Source organism: Haliotis asinina, chromosome 6, assembly GCF_037392515.1.
Source record: "Haliotis asinina isolate JCU_RB_2024 chromosome 6, JCU_Hal_asi_v2, whole genome shotgun sequence".
Taxonomy (NCBI): domain Eukaryota; kingdom Metazoa; phylum Mollusca; class Gastropoda; order Lepetellida; family Haliotidae; genus Haliotis; species Haliotis asinina.
In genome coordinates this window covers 26,054,795-26,069,214 of record NC_090285.1, presented here as the reverse complement: position 1 = coordinate 26,069,214, position 14,420 = coordinate 26,054,795, and the positions used below count along the sequence as shown (strand labels likewise).

The window sequence follows — 14,420 nt, the reverse complement described above, 5'->3', positions numbered from 1 at the left end:
AAAAAAAAATCAAATTAAAATACGAAACATATAGAAGTTGCGTAAAGTGTAAAAAGAAAGTCAATGAAATAGTTATTTTCAATCTGGTAAAAACCTGCTGATTTATTGCGATTTAGTTTTTTTATTGCTGAGGCTATTTCTTCCTCAGTGATATTATTATTCAATTTAGTATTATCATAAGGTAATATAGAAGTAGTATTATCAATGTCATTTAGATCATTGTGACACTTCTCATTAATTCTTTTAAGGAAGTCATGAAATTCTTTCAAACTTGGAGAATGACACTACTTTCTTCTTCTTTCTTTAATAAGGGTGTCCAGAATTGCTTGGGAAAATATTTATATTGGTTTCTTAAGATATTGCTTGTTTCATCTTTGTATCTTTGAATATATTTGTTTAAGCATGTTTTTACAACTTTCCATATTGGAGATAATAAGAACATGATTTCTGTCTTTTCTGTACTGTTATTTTGCATTATGGTAGAGTCTTCTCATATCACTGCATTCTTTGTTGAACCAGGGCTGATGAGTGTTACATGTCTTACTGGTGTGAACTGGCGCTCACCTAACACTGAATGTTTTACATGCAGCCTCATCTGGCACATGCGCTACATCATCAGCTAACTTATTGACCTTGTCCTTGATATCAGCATCATCATACAGTATTGAGTCAGCCCTCGCTTTAAATGTGTTTACCGTATCAACATCATCATACAGTATTGAGTCAGCCCTCGCTTTAAATGTGTTTACCGTATCAACATCATCATACAGTATTGAGTCAGCCCTCGCTTTAAATGTGTTTACCGTATCAACATCATCATACAGTATTGAGTCAGCCCTCGCTTTAAATGTGTTTACCGTATCAACATCATCATACAGTATTGAGTCAGCCCTCGCTTTAAATGTGTTTACCGTATCAACATCATCATACAGTATTGAGTCAGCCCTCGCTTTAAATGTGTTTACCGTATCAACATCATCATACAGTATTGAGTCAGCCCTTGCTTTAAACGTTTGGAACTATATTTGCATTGTCAGTTTGTGAACATTGTCATGTTGAACTCACAATGAAGGATTTGACCATTGCAAGATGCAGTTGATCTGTTTAGTGTGTAGAATCATTTTGAAGGATTTGTGGTAATATGTCATTAAGAAGATATGTATAAGTAAACTATAAGAAACTTACTTTAAAATGATCCTAGTTAATGAAATATTGCAGGAATACATTCATAGAGTCGGCAGAACTGCTCGTGGTGATGGTGGATGTGGACATGCACTGCTCATTCTGCGACCAGAAGAGCTAGGCTTCCTTCGATATCTGAAGCAAGCCAAAATCCCACTCCATGAGTTTGAATTTGCATGGAGTAAAATCTCTAACATCCAACCTCAGGTGAGTCACAGTATCTTCCCCTTCATGCTACACTTTATATGATCACATTAGAACTGGATTACTTCATGATGAGATCATTCATTATCTTACCTCACATATAAATGTCGTTTTCTGATTGGCTAAGCACTCTCCTATTATTTTCAGTGTACCCCACTTACAAGCGAGGTACATTTCAATGACCCCTCTGCCAATGGCAGCTCATTCGGTACTTCATGGTAGTACTTCTTTATCTCAAATAACATTGAATCACACAAGATGCACGGAAATTTCTGATGTTTTGCAAATGCAAATCGATGGAGGGGAGATGACTCTTAATTTGTTTAGCTTGTGTCATCTGCAAAATCTAGCAATGGCTACAAAAAGATTCCAAAATATAAATTTTGATAAGACATTCAAATGTTGTCCCTGTGAATATTAAGAAGATGAATTACATTTTCCTAAGACAGTACCTGCCGGAAAACAGCAAGATGCAAGATTTGAATAGTATGATTCGATACCCATGCTTCGAACAGTTCAAAATAGACATTGAGGTATTCGGTAAGATAGATAAATTGTGCACTGGTCCATCAGGGCCCATGAGCTGATGTACCTTCCAGCATGAACAAACATCGAAGATACATCAACCCATGCCCCACTCATGACCAGGGGACAACTCATATATCTTACTTCACACATAAGTATTGTTTTCTGATTGGCTGAGCACTCCCCTATTTTCAGTGTACCCAGCTTGCAAGCATGTAACACTTCTATGATATTGAGTGGGGAATGCCGAATTCAGTTGGTGTTTCGTGGTAGTAATTCTTTGGCTCCATTAACATATGATCTACGGAAACTACTGATGTTTTGCAAGTGCAAATCAATGGAAGGGAGATAACTCCAAATCTGTTTTTCTTATCATTTGCAAAATGTAGCGATGGCTACATAAAAAGTTTTGTACCCATGCTTCATACATTTTAAAATTAACATTGAGGTGCTCAGTAACGTAAATGTGTTGCTCACTGGTCCCTTGGTGCCCATGGGTTGATGCACATGTAATCGATGCATAGGGTATGCCCCAATACGACTGTAAGAACAAGGTAATTCACAGAAACTTCGTTTCTCGCTAATTTCTCACTTGACATGGATAAACATTGATATAATCCGCGACGTAAGTATTCCCTTTGCTCTACAACTATGGCTCACCTTTATAAAAACCTTTTATTTTGCCTTATTACGCCATTTTGACCGCTTATTGACAGGTATCGCATTTCTGTAAGATGGAGATTTCCCTTATGAGAAGAGATTTTCCAGTGCCAGTCTGTCTTAAAACAACTACATTTTGACGTTTTATCAGTTCATATGCAAGTGTCTGTTCAGCGTTTAAAGAATACATTTCCAAGCATATGACATCGATAAGAACCTTGAAAATTTAACGTGGTGACATTTTCAACCTTGCCATGTGCGTTGTGTTGTGATCGTAATGTGGACCAATCAGAGAGCTCAGTGGCACTCAGTGCGGAGTCCTGGATCGAGTAAAGCAAACGTTTGTTTTACAGAAATGCGATACCGGTCTATAAGCGGTCAAAACGACGTAATAAGGCAAAATAAAAGGTTTTTATGAAGGTGAGCCATAGTTGTAGAGCAAAAGGAAATACTCACGTCGCGGATTATATCCATGTTTATCCATGTCAAGCGAGAAATTAGCGAGAATCAATGTTTATGGACGTATCCAAAATGGTGGGAGAATTACCTTGTTCTTATAGTAGTATATGGGCATACCCCATGCATCGATCGCCTGTGGGTTGATGTACCTTTGATGTCTGTTTATTTTCAACTTATTTTGTACGCTGAATTAGAGGGCAGTAGGACTGGATGACTTCACAGTCAGATTATTCATTATGGCTAACTTGTGCCTTGTTAGCTTATCTCGTGACTACTTCTCATTTTTCGCTGTTAGAGTTTTTCTGTCACGTGCTTCATATTTCTGTTGCAAGTGCTGGACTTGAAACTTGTATATATTTTGTTTGAATCCATTACTTTACAGGTTTATTAAGATAAAGCAGATCTTAGTCAACCAGTTTAACAGACCATATTTTCAGAAAAGCAAAGGGTCTGAAAGTTGAAAGTTTTATATAAATGTTAATATCTGTAAGACATCACTTCAGTTTGATTCGCTGTGAATCAGCCCTTTGCAATTTGAAGTAGTGAAGGTAATTATTTGATGTTTCAGCTGGAGAAACTGATATCACAGAACTACTTTCTACACAAATCAGCAGACTTGGCTTACAAGTCTTATGTCCGGGCATATGCAAGTCATAGCCTAAAACAGATATTTGATGTCAGCACTTTGGACCTGAAGAAAGTCGCTCTCTCCTTTGGTTTGACTGTTCCTCCACAGACCAACATGGGTATCCTTTTGTCTTACTGAAGTACACACCTAGGAACTCATGAGCATTGCCTATGATAGTTGCTGGTCTGCTCTCCTCGCAACTCACATCCCCAAACACGTTATGTTTTATGTATGTCAGAGGGTAAAGTTATCATTGTGATTCAAAACTTTATAGTAATCGAGGATGTTGGACTAGTGTTTACAGTCATCAAGGAAATTACTGGTATTTAATAAGTTGGTTTTGTGACCATTGGAAACATTGGAAAGTTATCTAGACATTTAAGTGGCTGCGATCATACAGCAATGAGTTGCCAAGTGTCACAGTAGATATCAAGACTGGAAAGAGAAACCTTTGGAAAATGCGTTCAGGACTTATTCTGCATTAGATAATGGTCACTTGCAAAGATGACCATGACTTCAGGTCATGGATGTTGAGGATGAGTGTGGAGATGGCTGATGAAGCAATTTTTCTGCTGCAGTGTGGGCAGGAGTTTCACTCATTCTTTCCTTTCTTTTCTCTTCTGTTAGTCACTGATAAGTCTCTGTTCAAAGTTGGACACTCAGAACTTGACAAGGGAGCATTAAGTAAGGGTTTAGAATATGGAGGTCACAGGTGTTATATACCTAGGTGTTATGAGAACCTCTGTTAAGGATCCTGTTAAAAGTTGTGGGGTCCAGTTACAGTACACAGTGACATGACTCCTATACAGGGAATTATCTTGGGTTTGCATCTGTCTTCACTCATACTGATTGGTTCAAGGCCTGAACTGACATACCTGTGCTTGTGAGTTGAACCATAGTGGTAAACATTTGATATCACTTCAGGCCTTCCCCTCATTTGATATCTGCATCACTTCAGGCTTTCATCTTGTTTGATACCTGCATCACTTCAGACTTTCCCCTCATTTGATACCTGCATCACTTCAGGCTTTCTCCTCATTTGATACTTACATCATCACTTCAGGTTTTCCTCTCATTTGACACTTGCATCACATCAGGCTTTCCTCTCATTTGATACCTGCATCACTTCAGGCTTTCCCCTCACTTGAACCTGCGTCATATCAGGCTTTCCCCTCATTTAATACCTGCATCACTTCAGGCCGTCCACTTATTTGATACCTACATCATTTTTGGGTTTTCCCCTCATTTGATACCTGCATCACTCTTGGGATTTCAGGATACCTTCAGGATTTCCCCTCACTCACTCACTCACTTACTAAATATAAAAGTGTGTATGAGACCCAAGTGGTCTGTCCGGGACTGCTATGCGGCCAATGGGTATCAGGCGAACTACCCTGTGGACAACTGCCCCCTAGGACAAGTCCTCCCCATCAGAACTAAAAGTGACTCCCCACTTCCTCACCTCTAGGGTTCCATTTATTCAACTGGATCTCATATTATATCCATGAACACAATGTGTTGTTGATCAGATAACTTAACTACATTTATCAACAAACAGTACCTTCAGTAACAAACTGGCTAAGAAACTGGCATCCATCTTGATAGGATTGTTAAATTAAATTTAATGTCTTGAGTTGCGAGTTGCTTCCCCCGAAAGAATAGTGTACTGTGACAAACCCAAGAGACATGCAAGTGTTGTTGAAAAATATAACTCTTTGGACATTTTGAAATTTTTAAGAGCTGTCTCCCACAATCTGTCTCTTTAAAGAACAAATAGACTCAATTTTTTGGTACTCTCTTTACCACTGCATATGAAAGACTTCTGATTAGTCATAAACGGAAGTCCATTTTTTTTAAAAGTAAACATGTGGTTAATTAATACCAAGCGCTTAAAACTTGCTAAAAAGCTGTCTGCTAGTCTTTTGGAAACGAAACCACAGACGGGTTACGTAACTCTGTCGCCAGAGCCCTGCAGTGACGTCATAGAAGGAACGATTTTCAGTTAGTTGTATAGAAAATGTGTAGGAAGCTCATTTTGCTGATTTCTCGACATCACCAAAGACATGCCGAATTGTTGTGTTGCTGTCAATTGCTTCTTAGGGTCGGATGAAGGTGTCACTATGCACAATTGGTTGTTTGTGTGTGTTCTTCCTCAGAAGCAGGGAGGGTGGTCATAGTGACAATATTATCAGAAGTAATATTATATTGACCCCTGCCTTGCTTCCAAGAGTGAAATTGTTATGTTATAACCAATGTCATGCAACATCTTAATGTCCATCAATAAAATACGTATTTTATTACCAGTGAAAAGTAATTTTGATTTTGTAAGTTGGTGAAAAAAACTTAAATAGCATTTATCCTGAGACAGGCCGACGCCATTTTTTAAAAAGGTGAAGTCACGGGCTGAAGTCGTTAGAATTATTGAGATTATGGTTTGTTTCCATCAAGTTAGGAAAAAACCCCTACTTTTTACTAGTAGTTAAATATGTATTTGAATCATGGCCAAAAGGATTTTGCATGACAACACTTGTAACATAACGACTTCTTCCATGGAAGCAAGGTGGGACAAAGTGACATTAATATGGTAAGTAATATCATAATGACCTCCACCTAACTTCCAAGAGTGTAATTCTTGTTATAAGCAAAATCCTATTATCCATCAATAAAATACATATTTTACTACCAGTAGAAAGTATGTTTGATCTTGTTAGTTGGTGAAAACAAACTTAAATTCATCCTCAGACAGGGCGCAGCCAATGAAAATTGTGAAGTCACGGACTAAAGTCCATTTGAATTAATGAGATTATGGTTTGTTTTCATCAATTTAGAAAATCAAAGCTACTTGCTACTAGTAGTTAAATATGCATTTGAATCATGACCAAAACGAGTTTGCATGACACAAGTTGTAGCATAACGTGATGTGGAGTGCCTCTAGTAGCTTGCGGATTTTGTAGTCTGATTCGTTCTTTTCTAAGATTTTGGTGTTGTTCCAGTTGATGGAGTGGTTTGGGTGGTCTCTGATGTGGTCGGCAATGGCTGATTTGGAGTCCTGTTTACTAACTGAGGTCTGGTGTTCCTTGAGTCTATGGATGAGGGGTGTGGAGGTTTCACCAACATAGGTGTCGCCACAATCACATTCAATGTGGTACACTACACCTGCTGGTTCTGGCTTCTGGGATGCTGTGGGCCTGCCTGTTGCTTGCAGGAGGTTCTGGATGGTGTTGGCCTGTTGTTTCAGGAGTCTGCGGATGTGGTTCCTGGTTGATCCAGTGTAGGGGGTGCTGATGGTGAAGGGAGCTGATTATTATCTGGGGCTCTTGGTGGTTGGATGGAGGGTGCCCTTGATGGCCTGGTTGACAAAGGAGGGCGGGTATTCGTTATAGGTTGTGAAGACGTATCTGAGGTGAAGGCATGCGGGTATTCGTTATAGGTTGTGAAGGCATGTCTGAGGTGATTACCCTGTACCATTTGCTTGTCACACTCACATAATAAAAGAAGTTGTATATCCATAAATCATACTCCTCATTCTTCCCAAGTGATGTCTGTTAACAGTCTAATGTAGGAAAATGTGATGTATCGTTTCAGGTTTTTCATATTGCTGTATAGTCTCATTGGTCAGCCAAGATAGCACACCTGGCAACTAATTGCATAATGTGTGTCATTCTTTCAAAAGAGTAATTTAGTTAGCCAATAATGAGCAGTCAATCAATGTATTGGCGGTTAATCCTTGGAAAGAAGATTTTTGTTTATGCATAGACACAGACACGACAGAGTGTATTCAGTATAGATTAGTACATGTACATACATAAACACTACCTTTTGACAAATCCCCATTTAAATCTGCATAAAAGAATTAATCAATCAGCATGTTATCGGTTAATCCTTTGATCAATCCAGACGAGAAACCCCAAATGGGGACCTTTGTTGGGTAATTTAAGTGGCGTTACCAATAATTATACCTGTTATAAATTCATTAACTGAGTATCAAGTGAATGATGACAAGTAACATGTAGGTTTATACCATCTAACACAGATTACGACCTAGCGACACCAAGTGATTTTGACAGAATCGTTAATGAAAACAAGGTTTGTAACTCGGAAACTAGGCAAAGCAGGACACAAAGCTAAACGATAGTGGATTGTGAGAACATACAACTCTCATTTTTCACAACAGCTGTCGCGATTTCAGGTTTGTACAAACTTGTAAATGAAATAGTTTACCCCCTGCAATGTAGATGAATTCTGCACAGACCCTCATGTCTATACCTATTCTTTCATTACGGAGACTCGCCTCTCTAGTTGGTTGAAATTACATTGACCCGTGAAGGTCCCGGGGTAGAATAGGCCTTCAGCAACCCATGCTTGCCACAAAAGGTGACTATGCTTGTCGTAAGAGGCGACTAACGGGATCGGGTGGTCAGACTAGCTGACTTGGTTGACACATGTCATCGGTTCCCCATTGCGCAGATCGATGCTCATGTTGTTGATCACTGGATTGTCTGGTCCAGACCCGATTATTTACAGACCGTCGCCATATAGCTGGAATATTGCTAAGTGCGACGTAAAACTAAACTCACTCACTCACACTGAAATTTCATTTGCAGTTGAGAATTGTGCACTGTTGTCAAAAAGGTCGATCTATGAGGTAATTAAAGATCGCAATGAGCAGTTTTCATTTATAACGATGTCAATGAGTGATTTATGCATTTGCACCCAGTAGAGAATATGTAATCTTTAAGTGAAGTGAAGTGATATTTATGAACTTATGAAAAATGTGTTCTAAGTGAATCTGAAGATGCATTGTATTATATAGTGCTTTATATAGTTTGTGAGCATCCATCTATGCAATGGGGATATGATGAGGAGAGTGAGTGAGTATGATTTTACACTGCTTCACCAATGCTCCAGCAATACCACTACAGGAGCACCAAAAATGGACTTCACATAGGGGAATCAAACCCAAGTCTTTGCCGTAAGACTACTCCACCACCCCTATGATGATATTTGTCAACCAAGTCAGCTAGCCTGACCACCCAGTCCTGTTACTCTGATCACCGTGATATTTTAGTCAATTTCTTAACAAAGGTCATACCTGTTCACTTTAGACTTCATGTATATGCAAACTGTTTTTTCCTTAACACAATGCACCAGAATTAAAAGGAAGGACGTCCTTACGTAGAGGACGCGAAGAATCATATGGTTATCGCAAGGACAAGTTTGGAAAGAAAGCAAAGATGTTTAAACAAGTTGGTGGTAGACAGAAGAGGTAGATGCGAGCTACACAAAGACTGACTTTACACCAGTTATATGTCACACTGCTGTCTCTACAATGAAGTGTCCAAGTGGCTGTCTAGACAGTGATTTGTCCAACTGACTGTTTAGATAGTGAGGTGTCCATCTGGCTGACTAGCCACTGATGTATTGAACTGGCTGTCTAGACAGTACTGTGTCCTAGAGCATGACTAGACTGTGATGTGTCCAGCTGGTGTTCTAGATTGTGGCTTGATTTAACTGTTGTTCAGACAGCAACACAAAATACATTATCATCATATGTTTGTGCTGCTGGACTCATTATGTCATTAAAGAATCATAAGTTCTCTATAGTTTTTCTGTGTGATATATACCAGAAGTCAAGTATATGTTTGCTTCATGAGCTGTTTTTGACTCTGTGTGAATAGAAATGACATGTTGAATATATCTGTGTTTCATAAGCTGGTAAATAAAGTGACATGTTGAATAGATCTGTTTCATAAGCTGGTATATACAAGTAACATGTTGGATGTATTTGTTTAGTACTGTATTTGGATACATACTAATGTGATCTGTCCAAGCTGAGGATGGATGGATGGATGACAGGTGAATTCAAAGGTCGAAATCTCCTGGGGACTGGCGGGCCTAACAAGAAATTGATAATGCATGTTTTATCTTGCTGGCTCAAACTGTGTATCAGTGTCATGTAACACTAATATCGAAACATTGACTTGAAATGAGCTACCTTTGTCGTATGTGGCACACACTGACACCATCTACACTGGGACGTGCATGTACTTGGTTGTACAGGAATCCCCATCGTGATGGACAAGATGGTTTATACTGATATTAGAATGAAGATTGTTAAGGCTGTATAAAAAAAATGAAACGTTACTCAGAAGTACAGCTTGGAAATTTTAGCACGTGCCAATCAGTTGTATATTCAGTCACACTCGTTCTTACGGACACTCATTCTTATAGTGGACAAATGGATGATAGTAATGTGGCAAAGTCATTTTTTTAAATATGGCAATGAAAAATGTTACTTGCACAAATAAAATAGACATGCTGATGCCCAAGAAACATTTCACTTCTTTTTATGTAGCCTAATGTAAGAAGTGACATTGTGATTGTGGGAAGTAGGGTACGATTGGGGATTATCGTACTGGTATCACAGATGTTGGGTGGATGTTCTCAAGGGTAATCCTGTTGCCATCTGACAAGGAACAATTTAACCTCTTAAAGTCCTGGGCTCAACCATCAGCCTCCACGATATCGCACAGGCCTGGGATCATCACTGCTCCACAATTCATCAAGTACGGATTTAATTCCATCTCTGGTGAAATCCTTCGGAAGTTTTAATATTTAATCGTCAGTGTGGCATCTGGACTAGGAAACGTGCAGAAGACATGCAGGTTCATTAGGTTTCGCTAAGACATAGATACTTAGTTTGCTCTTTACAGGCCAATTTCATAAGATAAGGCATAACATCCCAGACGTAACAAAGCTGAAAATGAGCATATATTATGCCAAGCATACGCAGTCCTTGTTATTCATGTATTCTGATTCCTCACATTCGTCTAAGTTGATTCAACCTTCATTTCTCATTATTCTAACTGAATGTAACCCTAACCCCTGCTCCACTTGTTTCATATGAGGAAGTTGGAAGTTCAATTCATGGTTTTTCCCAGGTGTAGCAGTGGGGAACGTTTCATTTCCCACAGTGACCATCTCTTGACATCTATCCGGTTGTGCATCCATTTAGTCTTGTAGCCAGAATAGCCGCCGTGACCATGGTCGTACACAATCTAGGGGAGCTCCTCCTCATTAAGAACTGGTTACCACTAACGGATTATACTTTCCAGGATCGAAGAAATATGAAATGTGCACAATGATCAGCTTTGATGTATACTTGCAATAAGGACAATCTGTGCGGCCCCACCCACGTGGATGTTAACTTATGTTCATCGTTATTCTATTCGGCTCATTGGAGGCATGTTAACATACTTGCAGATTGTAGCATATCTGGGACATGATTAGTTCAACAAAGGAATCCCCCTGTACAGAGCCTGGTCCAGCTGGAAGTTTCTCTACGCGATAAAAGGTGTAGGCTGTCACTTCAAAGGATCAGGGGGCTGACATGGGGTATGAGGTGGAAGGTGGAGAGTGCTGTCTGTCATGCAGGCGCATAAAGGTTGCACTCTGCATTGACCATGAATCGTGTCAGACGCAATACGGCATTGTGAATGTACACATTCACCAATAAATTCAACATAAAAGATTCCAGTGTCATACTTGTTCAGACATGGTTTTGTATGGAAATAGGTGATTTTGTCCATGAGCAATTAAATCAACATGAATTCCAATCTTTTTGTCGTTTGTTTTTATTCAAGGAATCATACAGGTCAGAAAACTCATAGTCTGTGTTCATGACCACGAGAAGCTTGATGCACATGTGGAATCCCCATCAAAACCCACCAAATACTGGGGATGCTTAATTACACCTTGTTCAGCTTGACCCGGGAGGTCAAACATCACACGTGGCAGGTCGACTTAATTTCATTAGAATAGGAGAGTGGAGGATGTTATTAATGTTGCGTTCGTTGCTAAACATGCATGCATTGGAACCATTAAACCATCTGTAATTTTTCTTATTAAAGAAGGTAAGGAAATGGCTGACTATTTCTCGACACTGAGATGTCAAACAGCAACCCACTAGTAATCTAATAGTAGTCTCGGCTGTTCGGACAGGTTGATAATCGACTGAGAAAGCTGCACCCCTTCACGACAACCAGTTGAAACGAGTGCAGACCATGTTCCCATCAGGACAGTTTCCCACATGGCATTTCCCCACATCTGTTTTGTAACCAGTAGGACCATTTCCCACACCCGTCACAGGTTTGCAGAACAATAGATGCATTGGTATTAACTAATCTGTGCATTGCGAGTATTCACTTGCTCGGGGCGATGGGATTAACTAATCTGCATTATGAATATTCACTTGCTCGGGGCGATGGGATTAACTGGTCTGTGCATTATGAATATTCACTTGCTCGGAGCAATGGGATTAACTGGTCTGTGCATTATGAATATTCACTTGCTGGGGGCGATGGGATTAACTGATCTGTGCATTATGAATATTCACTTGCTGGGGGCGATGGGATTAACTGGTCTGTGCATTATGAATATTCACTTGCTCGGGGCGATGGGATTAACTGGTCTGTGCATTATGAATATTCACTTGCTCGGGGCGATGGGATTAACTGGTCTGTGCATTATGAATATTCACTTGCTCGGAGCAATGGGATTAACTGGTCTGTGCATTATGAATATTCACTTGCTCGGAGCAATGGGATTAACTGGTCTGTGCATTATGAATATTCACTTGCTGGGGGCGATGGGATTAACTGATCTGTGCATTATGAATATTCACTTGCTGGGGGCGATGGGATTAACTGGTCTGTGCATTATGAATATTCACTTGCTCGGGGCGATGGGATTAACTGGTCTGTGCATTATGAATATTCACTTGCTCGGGGCGATGGGATTAACTGGTCTGTGCATTATGAATAATCACTTGCTCGGGGCAATGGGATTAACTGATCTGTGCATTATGAAAAATCACTTGCTCGGGGCGATGGGATTAATTGGTCTGTGCATTATGAATATTCACCTGCTCGGGGCGATGGGATTAACTGGTCTGATGATGATGTCCATGGTGCTGAGAGCAAAGATAATGAGAAGTTTAATGTTTGAAATAACTGATGTTAATTGATGTCTACTTGCCTTTAATGTCCTCTGTCAGCTTCGTGGCAGTGGTCCTTCGTCCCTCCCTCCTGGGTCCACTTCACGGTGCATTTTTGTCCCCAGGATGATGATGTCCATTGATACTGATTACATAGGTAATGAATGCTAAAAATATGTATATACATGTATACAGAATTATGGAAAAATTTGTATCCTGAAATGCATGTTGTCACAGGCACATGACGTCATGGTGAACATGAAAAGATTGAAACACTTGCCTCCCTGGTCCTCTGTCGGCTTCGTGGCACTCGTCCTCCCTCCCTCCCTCCCTCCTGGGTCCACTTCTGTCCATGGAGTTGTTCTCGGCAGTCGTCACTGCCTCTGGGGGACTTCATGGTCCATTTCTGTCCCCAGGATGATGATGTCTATGGTGCTGAGAGCAAAGATAATGAGAAGTTTAATGTTTGAAATAACTGATGTTAATTGATGTCTACTTGCCTTTATGGTCCTCTGTCAGCTTCGTGGCAGTGGTCCTTCGTCCCTCCCTCCTGGGTCCACTTCACGGTCCATTTTTGCCCCCAGGATGATGATGTCCATGGTCCTAATTGTATATATAAAGAATAAATTAATGTTTGAAATCACTGATATTGATTACATAGGTAATGAATGCCAAAAGTGTGTATATACATGTATACAGAATTATGGAAAAATTTGTATCCTGAAATGCATGTTGTAACGGGCACATGACGTCATGGTGAACATGAAAAGCATGAAACACTTGCCTCCCTGGTCCTCTGTCGTCTTCGTGGCACTCGTCCTCCCTCCCTCCCTCCCTCCTCCCTGGGTCAACTTCTATCCATGGAGTTCTTCTCGGCAGTCGTCACTGCCTCTGGAGGACTTCATGGTCCACTTCTGCCCCCAGGATGATGATGTCCATGGTGCTGAGAGCAAAGATAATGAGAAGTTTAATGTTTGAAATAACTGATGTTAATTGATGTCTGCTTGCCTTTATGGTCCTCTGTCAGCTTCGTCCACTTCTGTCCATGGAGTTGTTCTCGGCAGTCGTCACTGCCTCTGGGGGACTTCATGGTCCACTTCTGCCCCCAGGATGATGATGTCCATGGTGCTGAGAGCAAAGATAATGAGAAGTTTTATGTTTGAAATAACTGATGTTAATTGATGTCTACTTGCCTTTATGGTCCTCTGTCAGCTTCGTGGCAGTGGTCCTTCGTCCCTCCCTCCTGGGTCCACTTCACGGTCCATTTTCGCCCCCAGGATGATGATGCCCATGGTCCTAATTGTATATATAAAGAATAAATTAATGTTTGAAATCATTGACATTGATTACATAGGTAATGAATGCCAAAAGTATGTATATACATGTGTACAGAATTATGGAAAAATTTGTATTCTGAAATGCATGTTGTAACGGGCACATGACGTCATGGTGAACATGAAAAGATTGAAACACTTGCCTCCCTGGTCCTCTGTCGGCTTCGTGGCACTCGTCCTCCCTCCCTCCCTCCCTCCTGGGTCCACTTCTGTCCATGGAGTTGTTCTCGGCAGTCGTCACTGCCTCTGGGGGACTTCATGGTCCACTTCTGCCCCCAGGATGATGATGTCCATGGTGCTGAGAGCAAAGATAATGAGAAGTTTTATGTTTGAAATAACTGATGTTAATTGATGTCTACTTGCCTTTATGGTCCTCTGTCAGCTTCGTGGCAGTGGTCCTTCGTCCCTCCCTCCTGGGTCCACTTCACGGTCC

The 14,420-nt window shown here is 40.4% G+C and overlaps 1 protein-coding gene across 1 annotated transcript in view; it reads left to right on the top strand.

The window, feature by feature from the left end:
* The window catches only part of LOC137286631 (uncharacterized), a 30,683-nt gene extending 19,409 nt beyond the window's left edge, over positions 1-11,274 (top strand). Inside the window, exons 11-13 of the mRNA XM_067818585.1 lie at positions 1,219-1,389; positions 3,599-3,776; positions 8,810-11,274. Of these exons, the coding sequence (XP_067674686.1) occupies positions 1,219-1,389; positions 3,599-3,776; positions 8,810-8,928 (468 nt within the window). The 3' untranslated portion in view covers positions 8,929-11,274. The remainder of the gene's footprint in view (positions 1-1,218; positions 1,390-3,598; positions 3,777-8,809) is intronic.
* Positions 11,275-14,420: the final 3,146 nt, after the last annotated feature.